We start from the raw sequence: 25,065 nt of genomic DNA on the forward strand, positions 1-25,065 counted from the left end.
AAATTTCCCAAATTTATTATTTCAGTGAAATAACTATCTACTCAACGTGTTTATTTTTCGTCAATAATGACATGTATTGACTATTTCCATTCTAAATATCTTGAGAACGGTTGCTCGTAGCGACTTTTACCAAGAGACATTTTTTTACGTAAAAAATCACAGATATTTTTTCGCTCGGTAGTTTTATACAGGCACGGACAAAAAGTTATTACGCTTCAATACAGTTAAAACGCATGTAGGTAGTGCCCTCTACTAGTAAGAGTCATATTGACATCAAAATCCCAAATTTCTCATGTCAAAAAACTCCTAGACACCAATTTTCATCCATATATTGAGGATATTTCAGAAATTATTTGGAAAAAATTGAAATAAAATTGAAAATTCTACATCCTGTATCTCCGAAACTAATTATTTTAGGATATACATTTATACGAACATTTTTACTTATTTTTATCTGCAGAATATGCTGCCGAAATTTCCGGAATACAGTTCGGACCACCCTGTATAAACAAGACTACTCAAGACCAAATAATCAAATTATAAAGATAACAAGACAATAATAAAATTATGTACAATCGTACACGTACATGAGAACGACAAAAGTCAATAGCCCTTTTTCAAACTTTGCTGAATTTCTTCTAACGTTTTTCCTTTCGTCTCCGGCACCCATCTAAGAGTTATAAATGCTGATACTAAACAACATAAACCGTATATCATATAAGGACTAAACATACCAATATTTGATGTGAAAAGATGAAATAAGTTTGTAGTTAGAAATACCGACAAACCAAAAAATACGATCAAAATACACAGACCTTTAGATTTTATACTCACAGAAAAAAGTTCTCCCAACATTAACGTAGGGACTACACCTAAACCGAAAGAGTAACATACAGTCCATGATAACATCCCCGCCAGTGGAAACCAACTCAAAGAACTTACGTCTATAAATTGGTATTGATCAAATATAAAATAAAGGCTCATACCAAGTAAGATAAACCCACAGATAAGTATCGAGTAAAAATATGAAAGCCTTCGGCCAAATCTATCAACACCAAAACTACAAAACAAATTCAAAACCGCAATTAATCCAAGGAATATCATAGAAGATATTTGAGGACTAATACTTCCTCCGGCTTTTTCAAAAATAGGTTGAGTATATGATGCAAATACAGCCACTCCGCTAAGTTGTTGAGAAAATCGTAAAAAGGTACCCGCCCGCAAAGCTTTCCTGTTGCTCTCAATAAATATCAGATCTCTCCATCTCGCACTTTCAGATGTTTGTCTCTCGACATCAAATTTCATAGCAACAAATTCATGTTCTACATTTTCCTTTCTCTGGAGCCACATTATACTACTCTTAGCTTCATCATATTTGCCATCCTTTATCAACTGGTAAGGTGATTCTGGTAAAATCGATACCAGTACCACAAATATAATAGGGACCGTCATACAAATATATGCAGTAGTTTGAACACTCAGATAGCTGCCTAGAACATATAAAAATTAGTTTTAAATATATGCAAGATGATTCGGAGTGATGATAAGTTAGTCATGAAGAAGCAGTGAAAAAACTTTTTGAGAATTTGGATGCCTACATAATGCCAGCTGTCCTACTCCGTCGATATAAATTATACCCTGCTGGCAAGCGAAACCTTGGGTCGGCGTTTACATGTATAGGAGTGAATCGCTATGGCAATCTAGTAAATCGGAGTGAGCAAAAATACGAAGTATTTATTATATAACTACTTAATCTGACGCTAGATTCCATGCGCTTCGGAAAATACTTGTCTTCTCTCTTTATTCAGTAGATACATCTTATTTTGCTATGCGTGTTGACCGTACTCTTCGTACACACGAAAATCGGCACTCAAGACCAGAAATGCCAGCCCTAGTATAAAGCATTACAGTGTTGCCGTTTAATTTGAAAAGTAGCTGGCTTATTTTTCAAATTCTTAATATTTTCCTTAAAAAAGTTTTAAAATAACAAAGCTACTAATTTTTAAGCAGCAACATTGCAAGTTAAAAGCTGGAAATAATATATATCGATAGAGTAGTTGGTTTGTCTCAAAGTCCAAGTTTTCAAAAATCATTCGTTCTCTGCCTAACAGCGAACTTATCATAGACCGTAAATTGGCCTATGTTCATACAATAATTTACCTACCTAAAATTGTGATACAAACTTGACCTACGTAGAGGATAAATGTTGGAACATTACCCCAAAATCCTCTAACTTCGGGAGTACAAATTTCTCCTACATAAGGAGGAACGGAGCAGAACATACAAGCATCAGCTATCCCTGCCATTATTCTGGCAGCGTAAAATTCCCATTTACTTCTTGCAAATATGGTAATAATCCAAGAAATGAGATGCGGCAATGCTAAACTCATAACGGCCTTCTTTCTTCCTAAAAATTCTGCTATCTTGAAGAAAAACAGACTGGCTGTTAACATACCTAAAAAAAATACCTAAATAAATAGGCTCTATAGAACAAATTAGTAAAGTACTACTTTACTACTGATCGCTTTATTTATTTGAGTAAAAATGGTTTTATTTAAATAAATAAAGTTGTTTTTAGTAATTAAAATATGACAATAATATTTTATGTCATTTATGTCATTCATCCACCAAAACATGAGAAAAACTATATGGTTAGAAATATGATTATATAAACAAAATTGATTTATTTTTGGGATGATAAGCACGAACCGCTGTCGGTCGCGCCAGTGTGATGAGACACTTCAGCACGCTCGTTTCAATGCTGTCTGTGTTTATTAAAGTTTCCTGACGTCCTGACGTATTATTTATGGTTTATAGTTGATTAAATGTGTTGAATTGTAGTGTATCGAAAAGGTTGTGTGTTATTATTATTTAATTGCTAAAATCAGAAGTGGGATAGAGCTTATACCACAATAATAATAAGTACACAGGTTCTAATTAGGTTTACAAATCGAAATTATTAGTTGCCTGTTTGTGGCTTTGGAAGAGTACGAAAAGTTAATATTTCAGTTAATCAGTTGAGTATAATAAAGTAAATTTTTAAAGAAAATGAGTCACGGCGTCATGTTGCAAAACTCAGAAGCATTGCCGCATTTAGATTGAGCATTGCAGCGTTTATATTAAGCAGTTGGAACATTTAGCAGTTTTAGAGCCCAAACAGATAGCCTGTATAAAGTTACGGAGGGAAATATTACAGTGATGGTTATTAAGACAAGTATTTTCTGCATTATTTCATAGCGATTTAAGTTTAATTAAGTTTTTGTGGTCTGAAATTGTCTGAATAAGTTTTAATGATCTGTTTATTACTGGTAAATATATTGGTACAGAATGGTTGGTTGAAAATATTAGACACACCGTTTAAATTTTAATTCTGAATAAGTTTTTTTAATTGCATAACAAATAGCAATACAGGAAAGTTTTTGTCAAGAAAAAAATATTGATCGGTATTTATACAGGCGAAGTGATAAATATTGTCGCTTTTGTTTGCAAGGCTGCTGTTGTTTTTTTACATATTTCTTGCAGGTTAAAATAGTTTTGTTTTGTTGTTTTGGCTAAATTAGTCATTATGTTATACATGCCATATTCTGTTATTGGGTCATTCTCAGCAAGCGTTATGTTTTTATTTTATTAAAGTATTAGGAAAATTAAACATAATGAATAAATGAATGATCCTGAAGAAAACAGTTGCATTTGTTATGTTTGTTTCTATTTTTCTCAATTTGTTTTATTCAAAATGCAAAAAATTGAGAGTTTATTAAGATACCAATTCCTATAAGAACAACTGACTACTCAGAATATCACATTTGGTGGATAGCAATGAATAATTCCTTCCTGATATTCAATAGCCGATTCCGAATAGAATGACTTCGAGAGCGAAGTCCGTGTCAGAATTGGCCGTGTTAAGCCTAGTTTACACGGGATAGAAAATTGCGATAGAACTTGCTAGAGTAACTTGCGATAGTGTTTACATTTAAGCAAATTTTAAAGCAATTTCTTGCAACAAGTACTGTCTAAGCATATGCTTTGAGCAAGAAATTGCATGCACGTATACACGGTATGGTGTATATTGCACAAGTATATTGTTTAGTAGAAAAATGTAAAGCGTAGTTTACACGGGATAGAAAATTGCGATAGAACTTGCTAGAGTAACTTGCGATAGTGTTTACATTTAAGCAAATTTTAAAGCAATTTCTTGCAACAAGTACTGTCTAGGTATATGCTTTGAGCAAGAAATTGCATGCACGTATACACGGTATGGTGTATATTGCACAAGTATATTGTTTAATAGAAAAATGTAACGCCGTAAAAAGAGAGCTGCAGCCACTGCTCTTCTTGTTGCAATTTTACGCAAACAGTCAAGAAAATCTAGAAAAAGAATATGGGTTAAAGAATGGATTGCCAGAAGGCCTAGTCTTGGAGCGTACGCAATGTTATTAAAAAAATAAGAAATGAAGACCCAAAGCATTTAACCAATTTTCTGCGAATTTCAGAACTCGATTTTACTTTTTCTTTTTATAATTTCGTTCCACTCCTGGTTTGCTTGTGTATGAATATTATGTAGCTTCCTTTGTATCTCAGCCTCAGTTGTGTTGAATTTGTCAGCTATAAATTTGATTGCTTTTTGCTTTTTACTATCTCTGTAAATTTTCGATCTATTTGCCACAATTAAGGAAATCCTTCAAATAAATTAATCAAAGTGATAGTATCTTCTTTCGACCACATACTCCACTTTAATATCGTTATTTAACACACCTTCGAAAATCACTTGCACCAAAAACTTTTAACAAAACGGAAATAAATGTTAACTTGCCAGAGCCCTCTCCCAACCTGTTTACACTTGCAAGCGTCTTTCGTCGCAACCACTTCCCCGCCAGTTTTGTGACTTGCTGGGAGAGTGCTTTCGGATACTGTTTACATCATGCAAGTTTGGTAGAAGTGCTCTCAGACATATACTTGCGATAATTTACTTGCCCGTGTAAACTACGCTTAACGCCGTAAAAAGAGAGCTGCAGCCACTGCTTTTCTTGTTGCAATTTTACGCAAACAGTCAAGAAAATCTAGAAAAAGAGTATGGGTTAAAGAATGGATTGCCAGAAGGCCTAGTCTTGGAGCGTACGCGATGTTATTAAAAAAATAAGAAATGAAGACCCAAAGCATTTAACCAATTTTCTGCGAATTTCAGAAGTCGATTTTACTTTTTCTTTTTATAATTTTGTTCCACTCCTGGTTTGCTTGTGTATGAATATTATGTAGCTTCCTTTGAATCTCAGCCTCAGTTGTGTTGAATTTGTCAGCTATAAATTTGATTGCTTTTTGCTTTTTACTATCTCTGTAAATTTTCGATTTTTTTGCCACAATTAAGGAAATTCTTCAAATAAATTAATCAAAGTGATGGTATCTTCTTTCGACCACATACTCCAGTTTAATATCGTTATTTAACACACCTTCGAAAATCACTTGCACCAAAAACTTTTAACGAGACGGAAATAAATTTTAACTTGCCAGAGCCCTCTCCCAACCTGTTTACACTTACAAGCGTCTTTCGTCGCAACCACTTCCCCGCCAGTTTTGTGACTTGCTGGGAGAGTGCTTTCGGATACTGTTTACATTATGCAAGTTTGGTAGAAGTGCTCTCAGACATATACTTGCGATAATTTACTTGCCCGTGTAAACTACGCTTAACGCCGTAAAAAGAGAGCTGCAGCCACTGCTTTTCTTGTTGCAATTTTACGCAAACAGTCAAGAAAATCTAGAAAAAGAATAAGGGTTAAAGAATGGATTGCCAGAAGGCCTAGTCTTGGAGCGTACGCGATGTTATTAAAAAAATAAGAAATGAAGACCCAAAGCATTTAACCAATTTTCTGCGAATTTCAGAAGTCGATTTTACTTTTTCTTTTTATAATTTTGTTCCACTCCTGGTTTGCTTGTGTATGAATATTATGTAGCTTCCTTTGAATCTCAGCCTCAGTTGTGTTGAATTTGTCAGCTATAAATTTGATTGCTTTTTGCTTTTTAGCTCTATCTCTGTAAATTTTCGATTTTTTTGCCACAATTAAGGATATCCTTTAAATAAATTAATCAAAATGTATCTTCTTTCGACCACATACTCCATTTTAATATCGTTTTTAACACGCCTTCGAAAATCACTTACACCAAAAACTTTCAACAAGACGGAAATAAATTTTACCTTGCCAGAGCCCTCTCCCAACCTGTTTACACTTACAAGCGTCTTTCGTCGCAACCACTTCCCCGCCAGTTTTGTGACTTCCTAAGAGAGTGCTTTCGGATACTGTTTAAATTATGCAAGTTTGGTAGAAGTGCTATCAGACATATACTTGCGATAATTTACTTGCCCGTGTAAACTACGCTTTAGATACGCTACGATTTTAAAAAACTACGCTACGATTTAAATAAATAAAGTTGTTTTTAGTAATTAAAATATGACAATAATATTTTGTCATTCATCCACCAAAACATGAGAAAAACTATATGGTTAGAAATATGATTATATATACAAAATTGATTTATTTTTGGGAGGATAAGCACGGACCGCTAAAGGTTGCGCCAGTGTGATGAGACACTTCAGCACGCTCGTTTCAATGCTGTCTGTGTTTATTAAAGTTTCCTGACGCATTATTTGTGGTTTATAGTTGATTAAATGTGTTGTATTATTCTTCGCATCTCCGTCCTTCTATGATAGCTTTTGGTAGGTATCACTTTTCCTATTCCGCGCACAAAGTGGTTCGAAAGAATGTGTAATGTAAACAAACATCCTCAGCTTCGGCCCTGGAGGCGACCCATCGGTCCTTAATCAGTTCATTTTTTTGTGCCGTCGCGTATAGTTGGTTTAAAAGAGTGTTGTTACGATGCCAAGGATACGGGAAAAACGAAAATATTTTAATCAGTTAAAATCCATTAAAGAAACTCTCAGTCGTATCGAAAAAAAAAATTAGCTAGTGATAGTGAAGATTTTTCTTCAGAGTCATCAGAGTTAGAAGGTAAATAAAATGATGGAATAGTATCATTAATATTATTTTAATTTGGAATTAATATTTTGCCTACTTTTATTGTAAAATATATAAATATATTTAACGCAAACAATATATGCGTTGGCAATAGAGTCGTAATTTGTTATATTTAGGCGAATGTTCGTTGTTTTAACTGGCATTCTAGCCATATTTCCATACAGGATGATTATTGTCTTGATGACATTCCTGTCATATTTTGATTTTCTATAATAGAGAATTTATTAGAATTATAAGATTTATAGGAAAATTATTTATAGTTTTAACTACACAGAAATATATTATTTTAAAAGCAAGTTGAGCTTTCTTTGTTTTATAAAATAAAGTTTATCGCTATAGTGCGTATGCGACTGGACGCCAGTTTTTTCAGTTCCAGATACGTTTTGATTACAAAGCGCCCTTTGTTTTATTTCAGATACACGCAGGCTTATGTGTTATTATGTTTATATTTTCTTTTGAATAATAATCATTCTAAATATGTAGGTATATCCAATAAGAATGTTCGTTTTGACTGCATTCTGGCCATATAAAATTTCTATAGAGGATAGTCTTGATGACTTTTTCTGTGATATTTTGATTTTCTATTATAGAGAATCTTGTTGTCTTGGCAGCATTTTGGCTATATAAATTATCTATACAGAATGTCATTGTCTTGATGGCATTTCTGTAATCATTTGATTTACTATTATCCTTATTATACTGGGCTATTATAGAGAATGTTCGTTGTCTTGACTGCATTCTGGCTATATAAATTATCTTTACAGAATGTCATTGTCTTGATGGCATTTCTGTAATAATTTGATTTACTATTATCCTTATTATACTGGGCTATTATAGAGAATGTTCATTGTCTTGACTGCATTCTGGCTATATAAATTATCTTTACAGAATGTCATTGTCTTGATGGCATTTCTGTAATAATTTGATTTACTATTATCCTTGTTATACTGGGCTATTATAGAGAATGTTCGTTATCTTGACTGCATTCTGGCTTTATAAATTATCTATACAGAATGCCATTGTCTTCATGGCATTTCTGTAATAATTTGATTTACTATTATCCTTGTTATACTGGGCTATTATAGAGAATGTTCGTTGTCTTGACTGCCATTCTGGCTATATAAATTATCTATACAATCAATTGTCTTGAAGGCATTTCTGTAATAATTTGATTTACTATTATCCTTGTTATACAAGGCTTTTATATAGAATGTTCGTTGTCTTGCCTGCCATTCTGGCCATATAAATTATCTATACAGAATGCCATTGTCTTCATGGCATTTCTGTAATAATTTGATTTACTATTATCCTTGTTATACTGGGCTATTATAGAGAATGTTCGTTGTCTTGACTGCCATTCTGGCTATATAAATTATCTATACAATCAATTGTCTTGAAGGCATTTCTGTAATAATTTGATTTACTATTATCCTTGTTATACAAGGCTTTTATATAGAATGTTCGTTGTCTTGCCTGCCATTCTGGCCATATAAATTATCTATACAGAATGCCATTGTCTTGATGGCATTCCTGTAATAATTTTGATTTGCTATTATTCTTGTTATACAAGCCTATTGTATTATAAAATCTTCGTTGTCTTGACTGCATTCTGGCAATATACATTTTTGATGGCTTCCTGTCATATCTCGATTTATTATTATAGAGAATGTTTGTTGTCTTGACTGGTATTCTGGCCATATAAATTTTTTTCATACAGGAGATTTCATGTATTTTATATTATAGGAAATATTCGTTGCTTTGACAGCACTATTTCATATTTGATAGGATATACGAAATGTCCGTTGTTTTGCCTGCATTCTTAGATAATTTTATTTCTTGACTTCTTGGGTTCAATTAAGACAGAGAATTAATATTGACAGATAATATTGTAGAGAAGTTGGTTGAGGAAGGACAATTATTTATTATTTCCACCAAGCAATCTCGTTTAAAAGAAGGTTTGAAATTAATCCGCATTTAAGCCGATCTGCGGCTATTAAAGCATCTTTAGATGATTACTTGTTTGGATCAGAATTTTTGTCTAAAATAAAGGCCAACAAAGAAACGGAAAAAACAATAGAGGAGATCAAGGAAACCAAAAAGATAGATTTGTCTTCAAGGGCTGAGCCATCTGGAGCCCAAAATTTAAACTCCAAACGCCCTCTTTACAAAACCAGAATGAAACCAGACAGAGAGGGGCAGATACCCACCAAGATCATTTCGCAAATAGAGGTAAACACATTACCGAAAAATGCAGGCAGACTAAATTTTTTTCGAGAACAATTGTCTAAACTTTCTGATAATATACAGATTCGTCACTGGGTATCAGGCATAAAATTACCTTTTTTTCTTGCAAACCTATTCAGCCTAGAATTCCAAATATAAAAATTTCGAATTTCAAGTTGCCCATTTATAAGGGGGAAATTGAAAATTAGTGGGGAAAGAAGCTATAGTAGAGTGTTCTTATAAAAAGACCCAGTTTTTGTCTTCATATTTTTTTTAATAAAAAAGCCCAATGGAGAGCATACATTCATTCTTAATTTAAAAAAATTAAACAAATTTATTATTAACCATCATTTTAAGATGGAGGATTATCGAAGCGCTTTGAAATTAATAACTTATAATTGTTTCATGTCAAGATCGATTTAAAAAAAATGCATATTTTCTGTTATTTATTAATGAAAACTATAGAAAATATTAAGATTTTGTTTTCAAAAGAAAATTTATGAATTTACATGCTTGCCTTTTGGCTTAAATATAGCACCATTTATTTTCACTAAATTGCTAAAACTGGCAATAAAGAGATTAAGAGAGAGAGGGCATATCTTAGTTATTTATTTAGATGACATTTTAATTTTTGGTGAAACCTTTGCGGATTGCACTAAAACGACTAAAAATACTATAGAACTTTTATATAGCCTAGGTTTTATTCTTAACTTGGAAAAAAAATTAATTCCCACACAGAATATAACATTTTTAGGGTTTACTTTCAATTCAGTTCTTATGACGTTAGGCCTGCCAATAGAAAAGGCAGAGGATATTAAAAACAAATTAATTAAACTAAGACAAAAACAAATTGCAGAATAAAAACGTTTGCTTCGGCAGTAGGCAAATTAGTTTCAATTTCACCAACTTTTACTTATGGTCGGCTTCATTTAAAATCGTTTGAAATAGTTAAAATAAAATCATTAGCCCAGAGTAGAAATAATTATAGCTTGAATATGATTATTCATAATAACCTATTATTTGATATAGATTGGTGGATACATACCTAATATAAATAATTCAGGGAAACAAATAAAACCGACACCATACTCTCTAGAAATATTTTCTGACGCTTCAAATACAGGTTGGGGGAGCTTGGTGTGTTGACCGGGAGGCACAGGAATTTTGGGACAATACCCACATTTTATACCATATTAATTACCTTGAACTGTGTGCTGCATTATATGCATTAAAATGTTTTGCTTAACTAAGAACTAATTGTCATATCCTATTGCGAATTGATAATGTTAGAGAACACGATATAATAATAATAATAGCCATAATAATAATAATAGCCATATATAATATAATATAATAATAGCCATAATGATAATAGCCATTGCATGTGTCCACAGAATGGGCAGCTCCCGATATTCAAGCCTAACAGTATAGCTAGAAGCATCTGGGATTGGTGTGAATCCAGAAACATATTTATTTTTGCCTCATATATAAATACCAAAGAAAATATTAAAGAAGATTTTTTATCTCGTAAACATCAATCAAATGTAGCATTTGAATTAAACCAGAGTGTTTTCAGGAAAATTATAGAAATATATGGTTGTCCTGAAATTGATCTTTTTGCATCAAGAATAAATGCAAGATGCAAAAAATATGTTTCACGGGGACCAGATCCAGATAGCTTTCGAGTAGATGCATTTACTTTTAGCTGGGCAAATTATTACTTTTATGCTTTCCCGCCGTTTTCTCTGACTAACAGGGTACTTGGTAAAATTACTAATAAAAGAGCAATGGGTATAGCTGTAGTGCCAAACTGGCCAATACAGCCATGGTATCCACAATATATGAGTCTACTTATAGAAGAACCCATAATATTGTTACCAGGTGATGACCTTATTTTCTTTCCTTTCAGAGAAAAACATTCCTCGTTCAACAAAATTTCCCTGGTGGCAGGGAGGCTATCCGGGAATGGTTAAATTGAGATCCTTTCCAGAAGAAACTATTCCAATTTTTTTATCATCATTTTCAGATAGGACCTTAAAACAATATTCTTATTGTTATAAAAAATGGTGGAAGTTTTGTTGGGATAGGAGTCATAACCCTTTTAGTTACAATTTAAATGCGTTACTGATCTTCTTAACAGACATTTTTAATAATGGTTTATCTTATTCTTCTCTTAATTGCTATAGATCGGCATTTTCATTAGTATTTATACGCCGGAGGATGAATTAGTGCTAAAGAGATTTTTTAAAAGTTTATGCAACAGACGTCCGGCAACACCCAGATATGAGTCAACATGGGACACCTATCCAGTATTATCGATATTATATTAATAGCCTTTTTCCCAATGAAAATCTTACATTAAAGGACTTGACATTGAAACTCGCTACTCTCTTGCTATTTACTTTGGACGACAGAGTTCAGACCATTTCAAAAATCTCTGTATTTAACATCAGATCGGATCGAGATCAGAATTCCTGATAGAATAAAGACCTCAGGTGTTAAAAGGAAACAACAAAGGTTTTAGTTTTTCCATACTTTAGAGATAAACCAGGACTATGTGTTGCATCTACATTAATGTATTATTTAGATAAGACTAAGTTATATCGTAACTCACTGTAAATTCACTGTTAAGTTAATTACATACCAGCGACCCCTTTATGCTACATCGACCCAAAGCATATCTCGCTGGGTAAAAGAAATTTTACAAAGAAGTGGTATTGATACTTGCATATTAAGGGTCCTAGTGTCTGTTATGCCACCACGTCAGCAGCTTATAGGTCAGGATTAAACATAGATTTAATTAAAACAAAAAACAAAAAAAACGGCAGGCTGGACAGAAAGATCTAAAGTATTTAATAACTTTTACAATTTACCCTTGGCAACCAACCCTACAGATTTTGCTAATTGTATTATTAAGAGAATGGATAATTAAGAAATTTCATAAAAACTAAGAAACTAAACAAGATTAGACTTATTGTGTGTCTGTTTCCTTTTATTGTAAGGTTTACTCGTAGTCATTTAATTTAAATAATTATTTTGTTTTTTTTTCTTTTTGGTATTAATTGTTTTACTACTATATCGTTACGATTAATACAGGCAAACATTTTTGTTTAGGTTAAAACATAAGGTAAACATAATATAAGCAAATATTTTATTTAGGTTGTATTAATTATAGATAATAATTCTATAATAAAATATTACTAGATATTATCTAGCTTTCTTACCAATATCGCACCGAATAAAGTTTCTATGAACATCTACCAAAAGCTATCATAGAAGGACGGAGATGCGAAGAATAATTATAAGATTGATTGACTTACCTGGTAAGGAAGATCAATCTTGATTATTCGAGCATCGTAGTCCTTCTATGAACGAGCCCTCCCATACCCCAAACATTACCCGATTCAGTGCGATTTACTCCGTCACAAATGAACTAATTAAGGACCGATGGGTCGCCTCCAGGGCCGAAGCTGAGGATGTCTACATTAGAGGCTGTTTACATTACACATTCTTTCGAACCACTTTGTGCGCGGGATAGGAAAAGTGATACCTACCAAAAGCTATCATAGAAGGACTACGATGCTCGAATAATCAAGATTGATCTTCCTTACCAGGTAAGTCAATCAATCTTATAATTGTAGTGTATCGGAGGTTCTGTGTTTTTATTATTTAATTGCTAAAAATATGATGTACTGGAAATACTAGATGATTATACACAGGGTAATTTAAATTCGATCTCCCCCATTAGCCGCTTGAAAACTATATACGAGATACTAGGATTGTTTAACTAAGGCAAAGTTGTGCAAAGTGCATTTATGTGCCTAATAATATGCGATTTGAAACATTTAAAATTTCGAGTAGCTCCGGAGATATTCCAGAAAACCCGTAAATTGTCGAATTGACGACAATGTGTACTAAAACTAAAAACACATTTTCATTTCCACTTTTTTCCAACTACACAACAGTGCTTACAAATTTGCTATCCGACGTTTCGTCTTTTTGCCACCATCATTAACTTTATATTTTCGTAAAGGCGCCATATTAGATGTTTACACATCTAAATAGATAAATTAATTACCATTTCATCAATGTACAGGGTGTGTCAAATTCGACGCTTTTAAATGGAAACACCCTTTTCTATAGGAGATAGACAAAAACTAATATCGGTGTCTGTAGCTCAATTTTTATCAAAATCATGATGGTGAAAACTGCATATCGATATCTGTTACCGTTTCGGAGTTACGGGGTGTTTTTCAAAAATATGCGTTTTTAACAAATCGTTGTAACTTTTTTGCTATGGAAAATTTTGTATTTTTATGAAAACATTTCCAAAGCACCTTTTTACGTAGAATTTAATGGTTTAAGTATAATTTTTTTTAAATTAATAATTTAAGAATTATCAACAGAAAATTTGATTTTTTATATGGGACACCCTGTTTATTTTTAATTTATTGATAAGAATTTATATTTTGCTCGATTCCTCTTCGAGATATAGAGTATATAAAAATTCGCCCGCTTTAAATAAGTAGGCTTTGAACGGCACCGGCTGTAATGTAAAAAAAATCTAGCTGTGCGTATCATTTAAAACGAAAATAATACTTGCTATGAGAGATGCAAAATTTTATAACAATTTAAAATATATTTAACCAACATCAACATATTTAAACTATATCTAATAACAATAAAACTAAATAGCAAACAAAGACATGAGATTTTGCTACAGGTGTTCAACATATCAACCGTCTTCTGTTATGGACAGACGGGCCAGTTTTTGAACATTTCTCGCGGAATTCATTAACTCAGTGGGGGTGAAAGATACCCTCTCATAACTGCTAAGTATTTCTAATTCTTGTCTAGATTACGGAAGAATAAGGAACTTTTATTCTTCCACAAATATATCCATAGGATTAGATCCATGGGCACTAAGTTAGGCGGACTCGACGGCCAACGGCTGGGATCTTGGTTAGCTATTCAATTATTCTTAAATTTGACTGCAAAAATTTGCTGATAACTTCAGCGTTCAGAGGCGGTGCGTCGTCTTGCTAGAAAAATATGTTTTCGAGTTCCATTAAGGGCATATCTTCAATAAGGGGTCCAAACCTGGGTCCAAAGCCTACTAGTTTAAAGTGGCGAACTTTTAAAAATTCTGTATTTCGAAGGGGATTATAACAAAATATCAAGTGTGCTATATTTTTGGAAAGGTAATTTTAAATTCTTTTCGGTGAATTAAAAATATAGAGGGTGTCCCAAATAAAAAATCAATTTTTCTGTTGATAACTCTTAAATTATTAATTTTAAAAAAATTGTACTTAAACCATTAAATTCTACGTAAAAAGGTGCTTTGGAAGTTTTCATAGAAATACAAAATTTTCAATAGCAAAAAAGTTACAGCGATTTGTTAAAAATGCACATTTTTGAAAAACACCCCGTATCTCCGAAACGGTAACAGATATTGATGTGCGGTTTTCACCATCATGTTTTTGATGAAAATTGAGCTCCAGACACCGATATTAGTTTTCGTCTATCTCCTATAGAAAAGGATGTTTCCATTTAAAAGCGTCGAATTTGACCCACCCTGTACAAGTTATGCACAGTGGATTTTAAACGTCAAGAGTTTTTAAAAATTGTTTTTTCAATTTTCAGGAGGCTTTGGTTGTTCGAAAAGCTTGTTTAGATTTTATTGGAAATTCGTTAGAAATAGCGCAAGAAGATCAGAAATCAATATACAAACGTATCCAGAAAGATAACAAGATATGATATTATTTGAAAAGATAGGTGAACATTTAGTAAAGCTTTGCGCTTTTTAATAATCAACGAAGATGCCAAACCAAACCAAACCAAACCTAACCAAATATTATGTTGTAAACAATTAGGAAATTCAGTAGTTTATTTGTGAGTCAGTGGTCTGCGGGATGCGTATTTCCATAATATACTATGTAGAAAGCATAGGGTCTCTAAGTCCCGCCCCCAAGCTTAGTTCAGCAGTGAAGATGTCTCGAAAAATAATCAATCACGTTTGCAGCGTGGAACGTCCGCACTCTACTGGACAAGATAAATTTAAATCGATCAGAGAGAAAAACCGCACTGGTCTTACAAAAACTTCGCCGGATAAATATAGATGTTGCCACTCTGAGCGAAATTCGCTTTCCGGATGAAGGTAGGTTAGGTTAGGTTAGGTGTGTTACTCACACCCCTTCACTGATGAGCATTACACCTTCTTTCACCCCGCAACACACAGGAGAATTCATGGCGTATGCATTGCAGTCAAAAACAAAATCGCTACCAATTAACAGAAATACATATTGTTGTCTCCGAACGTCTTATGACCTAGAAACTGATGACATTAGTGCAAAAAATAACGCTAGGGAACTAATGCAATTTTTAAAAGACAAGGAGCTAGAAGATGCGCCTACACCAAAGTGTCGAAATTGTGTATAAAAAATGTTGTGACAAATTCAACGGGTCAGGAGAAACTTTTGCAAGTATCCCTGTTGTCCATCGAAAATAAACTTCCACAAAACATGTCTGAGCATCCACGTTTTCATCATGACGTAATTGACGAATTTGCAAAAAGTAATCGAAGAATCGAATTACATTACAGATATGTAAGTTTCTAAAAAATGCTTCTCTAACTTAAAATTTCACCGCAGGCCCCTGCGCGAAATAGCCTGAATTATGTCAAGGTCGAAAAGTAAAAAGGGATATTTCTCTCTCTCTCGAATTTCGTCGGTGAAACGTGATAAACTGCTAACTCCATTATTCCTAATTTTACAAGAGATGGAAACATGTGGGAAGTATTTTGATGCGTTAATATGATAAAGAGAGAAGAATTTTATTTGCTGGGGAACAATAAAACTCAATATTTCGTGTTACGTCATTTTTTTCAGACACGATAGGGAGATTAGTAGGCAGAAATAAGAAATAAAAATATACTTCTGGAGATAGCAACCTTTATTGTTCGAAATTTTGAAAGTGGAAATGAATATTACCCAAACAGATTTATAATAAAATATCAATAAATAATCAATTAAATTTAAAAAATATGATATTCATAACCATATATTTATAAAATCGTCGGTCTAGAAGCAAAACATACAAGTCCAAAAACGAATAAATTTTTAATGAAAATTTTAAAATTTTTTGCATTCTTAAAGAACTGAAGTAGCAGAATTTTGGACATAATGAATATGAAAATAATTTAAAAATTAAACTTATAATTCTTAGAAGATATGGTAGAATCCTTCCATGCTTATCCTAATTTTTATACAACTGTAGTAGACCGAGCTTGAAAGACAGTGCATGATTTTATTAATTTTTTATTACTTTTCTCCTTATTTTTTTAATTTTTATAAAAATTATGTATCATTTACGTGAAAATACGTTGAAAAAAATAAAACTGATTAGGTATTATTGTACAAGTAAGTAATGTTATTTAAACTGTTTATAGCACGCCGATGAATTGCTCGTATATAGAGAATTTCGTTTTTCCCCTTACCCTTTACAGATACCCCGTATTTACAGAACGGATCGACGCAGGGTCGGACTGGCTATATTTTATAGATAACTATTAGGGGGGCCCTTTATAGTTCATTAATAATTAATGAGAATTAGGTAAGAATAATTATTATTCTTAACAATATTTGCTTTTGCATAGCATTATGGAAATTGCATTGCATTGGTTTACCTTGCATTAGGGTAGTTCCCTGATTTCTATACAGGGTAAGTCTTAAATAAGTGCAAATATGTGCAGAGCTGATAAATCTCGATAAAAGAAACATAATATTTTCTCTTTACTATTTTTTCAAATAAATCCAAAACAACCGAGTTATTTCACTTTTGAAATTTCCAATTTTTTGCTATAATTTTGAAAAGCATTGGATTTTCTTTCTTGTAAATTTAATCTACTACCTATTTTACCATATTACAAACAAAGTATGTTTTTAAACTAAAATTTTCAAAAAAAATTCGCGCAAAAAACCTCATAATCGTGTTTCTTGGGTCGAAATATACTACCCTAAAAAATATTTGCACTTATTTAAGACTCATCCTGCATATAATAGGGAAAAATTGACCAAAATGTAAGGCGAAAAAATACGCCAAAAAAAACACACTAGCCCCTCCTTACATTGCCACCCGGGCCCCTTTGGCCTAGTGCGACCCTGGATCGACGTACTGTACCATAAAAACATACGACTAAGAATCTGTGTGTTTGTTTTAGCGTGATCGTCACGAATATTACGGGGATAGCAGCATTTCGGTGGCTATTTCAGATCACTAGGAGTTAGCAGATATTATTGCGTTAAAATAAAAAAAATTCTTTAATGGGAAAAAATGTTTGCTTTCCCTTTTTATAGAGTATTTTTTTCTCTTTCTAATGGTATAAAAAAACCTATTAACGTAAAAAATGGAGTTAACAGGTTATCACGTTTCACTGACGATTTCCTTTCCTAACTTTGTTTCGTCACGGCTTAGAACCAGAGATATGGACTCTTAGAACTCTCTTCTCTGTTCGACCTTGACATACTTCGTACTATTTCGCGAATAGTGTAGAAGGTGTTTTAGATATTTTTTTGTAATTTTTGAAATAAATGAGATAATGAAATTTATCGTTGACTCACCCTGTTCTTATGCCCAACTTACCAACAGGTTGCATCACATTAAAATAAGATGCTTCACTTTCCGTAATGCTGTAGTTTTCTTTGTCTTTGGTTATGACTAATGTAAACGGAGAACTCCAAACAAATAGTACTCCATTTGTAAATGATCCGAGGGACACTATAAAACAAATAATTCAACAATTTGAGGGTACATCCACATCATCCTAGAAAAAGCGGAACGGCGTGGCGTAACGACCTTGATTAAATCTCCAGTAATTCTATTGGCTGAAATTTTTGACAGATGAATTTGACAGATGATATTTTTGACAGATGAATTTTTCAGCCAATAGAATTGCTGGAAATCGATTGAAGGTCGTTACGCCGATACGCAGTTCCACTTTTTCTAGAATGATGTGGATGCACCCTGAGATAGTTTTTCTTAAGAAACGACTAATTAAAAAATACTAATTAATGCTCACTTGCATTACTGAGAGGCAAGTGTGTCCGCCCTCTGACCCAAAAACAGAGCTGTCACTTTCAACAAGATTTAAATGTTCTTTATGATTGAAATACTTTTTTCGATTTAAATCATTTGGTCCTGAATCTTTATACGGAAAATGATATTTGACAGACGAATTTCCAAACGAACTAACGAATCGCATCGACGCGACGCCGACGACGCGCGACGCTTCGAATCGACCAGCCGCTAGCCGCATCATACTCACTATACGTGTATAGACGCATGGACGCATCAAATCGATGCATCAGAGCATAGTGAGTATGGGGCTTATGAAGCAGCGTTTGCATCTTTGTAATCGTTGCGTAATTTAAAATAAAAATCGGCCAGCTGTTAGTAAAGATAGAATAAACGAGAAACAAAACAAACTGTTCCCTTCTTAAACTCTGTCAGCTATTATCAAACAGATTCTTGTAAAAATTCTAATAAGTCAAATTTTACAGAATTCATAAACAAAACTTTTAAACTTTAATTGCCTGTTATATTAAATCTGAATGGAAATAAAATATTCTACGCCTGTGACTCAAGATTTTGTTGGGTCACACGTGGCAAGTGTGACGACAGAAATTCATAGCTTCCAAATTTTAGAGAGGCGGGATGAGACCAATGGATAAGACCAATCAGCTAAGACAAATAACGTGGTGGGAAAGAAGTTAAGTCCTCTAACATGGAGACGATCAAAGTAATAGTCATAGTTACCAGGTTTAGAAAATGTTCCCTATAGCTAGTAAGAATTAAAATTTCAATCATGCGAATAAATTTTAGAAAACATATTTTTAGACAAAATTTAGTGTGTGCATTCAACTTTTTCCCAAACTTGACATTTCTAATAGTATCATCAGAAAATATCATTTAAGAGATTTTTTAATAATTATATTTTTAAATATGTAATTTTTACTTATTGACATTTAAACAAAAATTCTAACTAAAAAACGCAAACTAATCTAATTATTGATATTATTTGACAAGATGTTATTAGACATGCGAATTACATCCTGTACATTAGGTTTAGTACACATAAAAATGTACTTGCTTTGTAATCAATGTAATCTTATAAATACGACTCAAACTGTACAATTCGTTTGAGTCCAATGTAGATCTTAGAGCTGTTAACTTCGGTTTTCATTAAATAAAACATTTTTTAAAAACAACTTGTCTCGAGTTTCTCATTTAACTGGCGCAGTTGGTAGGATATTCCGGAACGCGGAGTGTTAAATAGTACCGATTTAAGGTATCTTCAGGGTTCCAACGTTACTTGGTCACGAGAGGCAAGAAAGAAGAAGACACTGAAGACTTCGTTGGCTCCACAAAACAGTAGGTCTCCAAGGGAATATTGGGGATCCTCTGTCTGGCTGTCTGGAAGGACAAACATCGCCGTCCAACAGTACGTCTGGTGAGGACAAACATCGCCAACCCAGACATAGAACACAACACTTCACAACAAAGAAAAAAGAAACCCACAGCAGGAATGTCTACAAGCATCACCCTGTAAGTAGAAGATTTAGTTTAGAAGTTTTTGAATTTTTGAAGATTTTGTGAAGTTTTGTGCTATACGAAATTTCGTGACTTTTCGTAATTTTCGCGAAGCTGCTTGATAAAAACACGCCTTTCGGAACTAATCAAGTTAGAGAGTTTGTGACAGTAAATTTAGTTTTAAGATAATCTCTCTTTAAATTTTGTCACTATAAATTAATTTTTAAGGATATATATCGTTTTTTCTCTCTTCTAAGTGTATTTCGAAAGAGAGCAAGATTGACGAAATAATAAACGATATTATCAATAATTTAACCGATCTTTCTATTGATAATAATATTGCAAATCAGGTAATAATGCGAGAAATAAATTACAATTTATTACGTTTTCAGTCAGATAATATTCCTAAATTTGACGGGAATCCAAAATTATTACAAAGATATTTAAATTCATGTGAAAACTTAATAAAAGCTTTTCAAGATATTGCAAATCCCAATGCACAAATTAACATATGTCTCACAGACATTGTTTTAGGAAAACTAACTGGTAGAGCAGCTGATCTTATTGTCTCTCGCTCAGAACTAAAAAAATGGAATAATATTAAAAATACATTAATAAATTGTTTTGCTGATCAAAGATCAATTGATTGCTTAATACAAGATTTAATTAATTTAAAACCATTCAAAAATGAATCTCCTATAAATTTTGGAATGCGTATCCAAGATTCACGCAGTTTATTATTTTCAAAATTAAATACAACAAATGAACTTGCAACTGAAAAATTAATGAAAATTCGACATTATGAAGAATTTGCTTTAAAGACTTTTATAAATGGATTGCCTTATAATTTTCAATTAATTGTAAGATTAAAAAATCCAGATTGTCTAGAAAAAGCCATGTCTTTCGTTCGAGAAGAAGAAAATTTCCTATATTTTAAAAATCACTCGTATAATAATACACATACACAACAATCATTAAGACACCTAATACCTCAAACGAAACCACAACATAATTATAAATCAAATATTCCTATTTATAAACCAAATGCATCTAATACATCAAATTTAATGATGCCAAACTTTGTTTCTCAACCTCAATATAGTCAATTTAATACAAATAATCACCGAAATTATCCTAATTATCCAGTGATATATCCATATATGCCAAGACAAAATCAATTTAATAATCAACCAAGTACATCTAATCAATTTCAAAGAAATTTGCCAAATAATAATCAACAATTTGGAAGACCTAATTTTGGACAAAGACCAAATTCAAACACTTTTAGACAAAATAAACCAAGTTCGTCTAATAGTAGACTAAATAGAGTTGAACCAATGGACACGAGTTCAGGAAACACTGTTTTACACCAAAATATTATAACACGTCAGATACAGAACAAGCTAACACACAAAATAACACTCAAAATACAAATAATGATTTTGAAAACACTAATAATGACTTTGAATATAATAACAGTAATGAATGTTCTTATAATTATCCAACTATGACTAATTTTAATGATCAATTTTATGATGAACAATATAATCAATATGACTTAGAAAATTTTAATCAAGGAGAAGTTTTAGAATCTCCTGAAGATCAAAATTTTCAGATGATTTCGACTACACAACCATCGATATAGCATATCTAAATAATTATTCTATTGAATTACCTTTTATTATTTTACCTGAGTTGAATGCAAAATTTTTAATTGACACAGGTAGTACAAAAAGTTTCATAAATCCAGAAATTGCTTATAATTATTTTCAAGATTTTATTAAAGAAGAAATTTTTCAAGTTCAAACTGCACATGCTGTTTCTTTTCATAATGAAGTTGCTATTTTACCTATATTTCCAAGTTTTAATTCACCTGGTATACATAAATTTTATTTATTTAATTTTTCAAATAAATTTGACGGTCTCATAGGACTAGACCTCTTAATGCAATTAAATGCTAACTTAGATTTTAATTCTCTCTCTTTAAAAACGCCTAACACGCAAATTCCAATTGAATATCAGACTAAAATGAATAAACCTATTATAAATAATAATATACAGAGTTGTACTCATGTAATTTCTCCTAGAAGTATACAAAAAATTAAAATACCTGTAAAATTAAATAATGGATATGGAATTTTAAAATATCAAAAAGCCAATGAGATTGACATACCTGACTGTCTAGTAAAAATAGAAAATAACTTTGTATTTACTACTATTTTAAATAATTCTTCAAATTCTATAAAAGTATCTTTTATTGAACCTTTTGACATTGAACCAGTAAATATAAATGAATTAAATTTTATTAATTCTGACAATAATATTGAACAAGTAAATAAAAATCAAGATAATTTATTAAAATCTAATTAAAAAAATCTAAGACTTGATCATTGTAATTCTGAAGAAAAACAAGCTATCAGAAAATTATGTTTAGAATTTCGAGATATTTTTCATCATGAAGATATACCTTTATCTTTTACTAATGCAATTAAACATGATATAAAATTAAAAAATGAAACACCTCTTTATACTAAAAGTTATAGATATCCAGAAGTACATAAAAATGAAGTAAAAAGTCAAATTAATAAATTACTTTCTCAAAATATTATAAGACCTTCAAATTCACCTTGGTCTTCACCAATTTGGATAGTACCTAAAAAACTAGACGCATCAAATAAACAAAAATGGCGTATGGTCATTGATTATCGAAAATTAAATGAACAAACTATTGATGATAAATTTCCTTTACCAAATATAACTGAAATTCTAGATAAATTAGGCAAAGCTAACTATTTTACAACATTAGATCTTGCTAATGGTTTTCACCAAATTGAAATAAATTCTAATGATATTTCTAAAACTGCCTTTAGCACAGATACAGGACATTTTGAATTTTTAAGAATGTCCTTTGGTTTAAAAAATGCTCCAGCAACATTTCAAAGAGTAATGAATAATATTTTAAGAGGTTTACAAAATGAAATTTGTTTTGTTTACTTAGATGATATAATTATTTTCAGTACTAGTTTACAAGAGCATATCGAAAAGTTAAAACAAATATTTTCAAGATTAAGAACTTATCGTTTTAAAATACAATTAGATAAATCTGAATTTTTAAGAAAAGAAGTTCAATATTTAGGACATATAGTTTCTCAAGAAGGTATTAAACCTAACCCTAATAAAATAAATGCTGTTAAAAATTTTCCAATACCTAGAAGCTAAAAAGAAAAGAAGAAACTAAAGCAAGAAATTAAATCATTTCTTGGTTTAGTAGGCTATTATCGTAGATTTAATAAAGATTTTGCAAAAATTACAAAACCTAAATAAAAAAAAAACCTTTAACTAAATGTTTAAAGAAAAATGCTAAAATAATTCATTCTAAAGAATTTGTTGATTCTTTTGAACACTGTAAATCTTTATTAATAAATTCACCAATTTTACAATATCCTGATTTTAATAAACCTTTTATTTTAACTACTGACGCAAGCAATTATGCTTTAGGCGCAATTCTTTCTCAAGGAACTGTTTCAAACGATAAACCAATAGCTTTTGCTTCGAGACATTAACGAATCTGAAGCTAAATATTCAACAATAGAAAAAGAACTTTTAGCTATTGTTTGGGCATGTAAATATTTTCGTCCTTATCTTTTTGGAAGAAAATTTTATATTTATACAGATCATAGACCATTAACTTGGCGTTTCAATTTAAAAGAACCTAATTCAAAATTAATTCGATGGCGATTACGTTTAGAAGAATTTGATTATCAGATAATTTATAAAAAAGGAACAAAAAATTCAAATGCTGACGCACTGTCTAGAATACAACTTAATATGTTTGAAAATGAATCAATGATAAATAATCCAGGCGACACAGATTTCAACGTCGTAGATTATATGAAAAAGTTAGCTGACAATTTATCGCTAGATGAACGCCTTGTTCATTCGCCTTCTAGTTCAAAGATAAATGTTATCTCTGGCATACAAGTTAAACCTCCAGATTCTGATGCAACTGCCACACTCTAATGCAAATGATAATGACAATACGACAATGACTATTATTGATGAAATTATAAACAATAAGTCTATTCAATACATCGTGTCAAAGTCACCTCACCACACAATAAAAGTAAAATTTGAAATGTTATTTAAAAATAACGTTAATTACGTCACTGTGCCTAACAATGAACAAATAATAAAACAATTTCCTAAAGAATATTTAATAGATGATAAAACTTCTTATATTTATTTTGTTGATAAAGAACTTGTCAATACTTTTTCTAAAGTTTATTTAGCTCATTTTAATAAACCAAAATTAATACAATGTTGTAACGTTTTAATAAAACGATACTATTGGCAACCCAACATACACCCTACCGAATTAGTTCTGACTAATTTCGGACACTCTATGGATCGTACTTGCCCTTGTCGGCGCAGAACTAGAGCATCTTTTTGACCATCGGAGGTCACCATTTTTGATTCAGATTTCGTGGCGTAAACATCGACATACTTATCTGAAGTCATCCGAAAAAGTTTAAACTTTTTAATTCTATTAACTTTTGGAATGTAGTCCTAGTGGTTCCTGGCATTTGGGGAAGGAATCAATTTTAAGTTTTCATGGGTATTTTTGTGGTAAGTTTGATCTTCATCACATTTTTACTCTTTTGGTTCAACCTTATCTCTTTACAGATTTTCTAAACGTGGTTTTGGTTGTCCTGTCATGAATTTAATTTTTGAGTAAACCCTCAGCATTGTGAGGTAAGTTCTAAAATTTCTAAAATGCATTTTGTGCATAAGTTGTGTCGTTTCCAGGGTTTTACCGCCCAGTTACATGGCGAGTTATATGTCGTGATTGGTGGTTTGAGGTACGAGAGCCTGTATCTATGATCCATGTTTGATTTCCACATGGCTGGTGGTATTGTAAGGGGCTGTTCGAGGCTGTGGTAGATTGGGGATGAGCTCCCACACCTAGCGTCCACACACCATCCAGAAGGACGAGCCAAAGCCTGGAATTGCACCGGATAATCAGGCCAGATTTCACATTTTTTTAATAACTCATTTCAAATCTATTTACTTACTGTTGACGAATTACGTAATTAATTATGTAATTATTAGATATCAATTTTGAATTTCATTATTAAAATATAATTTTCTTAATTTTAAATATACAAATTTTTATATATTTTAATATCTTGTCAAGTATTTTGTGATGGTGTCACTTGACATATTTATTTAA

At 31.9% G+C, this 25,065-nt stretch overlaps 1 protein-coding gene across 1 annotated transcript in view; it reads right to left on the minus strand.

The window, feature by feature from the left end:
• Positions 1 to 458: 458 nt before the first annotated feature.
• Positions 459 to 25,065, minus strand: part of LOC115889251 (facilitated trehalose transporter Tret1-like) — a 30,785-nt gene continuing 6,178 nt past the window's right edge. Inside the window, exons 2-4 of the mRNA XM_030909196.1 lie at positions 17,889 to 18,023; positions 2,165 to 2,455; positions 459 to 1,490 (exon numbers count right to left, since the gene is read on the minus strand). Coding sequence (XP_030765056.1) covers positions 604 to 1,490; positions 2,165 to 2,455; positions 17,889 to 18,023 — 1,313 coding nt within the window. The 3' untranslated portion in view covers positions 459 to 603. The remainder of the gene's footprint in view (positions 1,491 to 2,164; positions 2,456 to 17,888; positions 18,024 to 25,065) is intronic.

Source organism: Sitophilus oryzae, unplaced genomic scaffold (genome assembly GCF_002938485.1).
Source record: "Sitophilus oryzae breed Bouriz unplaced genomic scaffold, Soryzae_2.0 scaffold_812_pilon_pilon, whole genome shotgun sequence".
NCBI lineage: Eukaryota > Metazoa > Arthropoda > Insecta > Coleoptera > Curculionidae > Sitophilus > Sitophilus oryzae.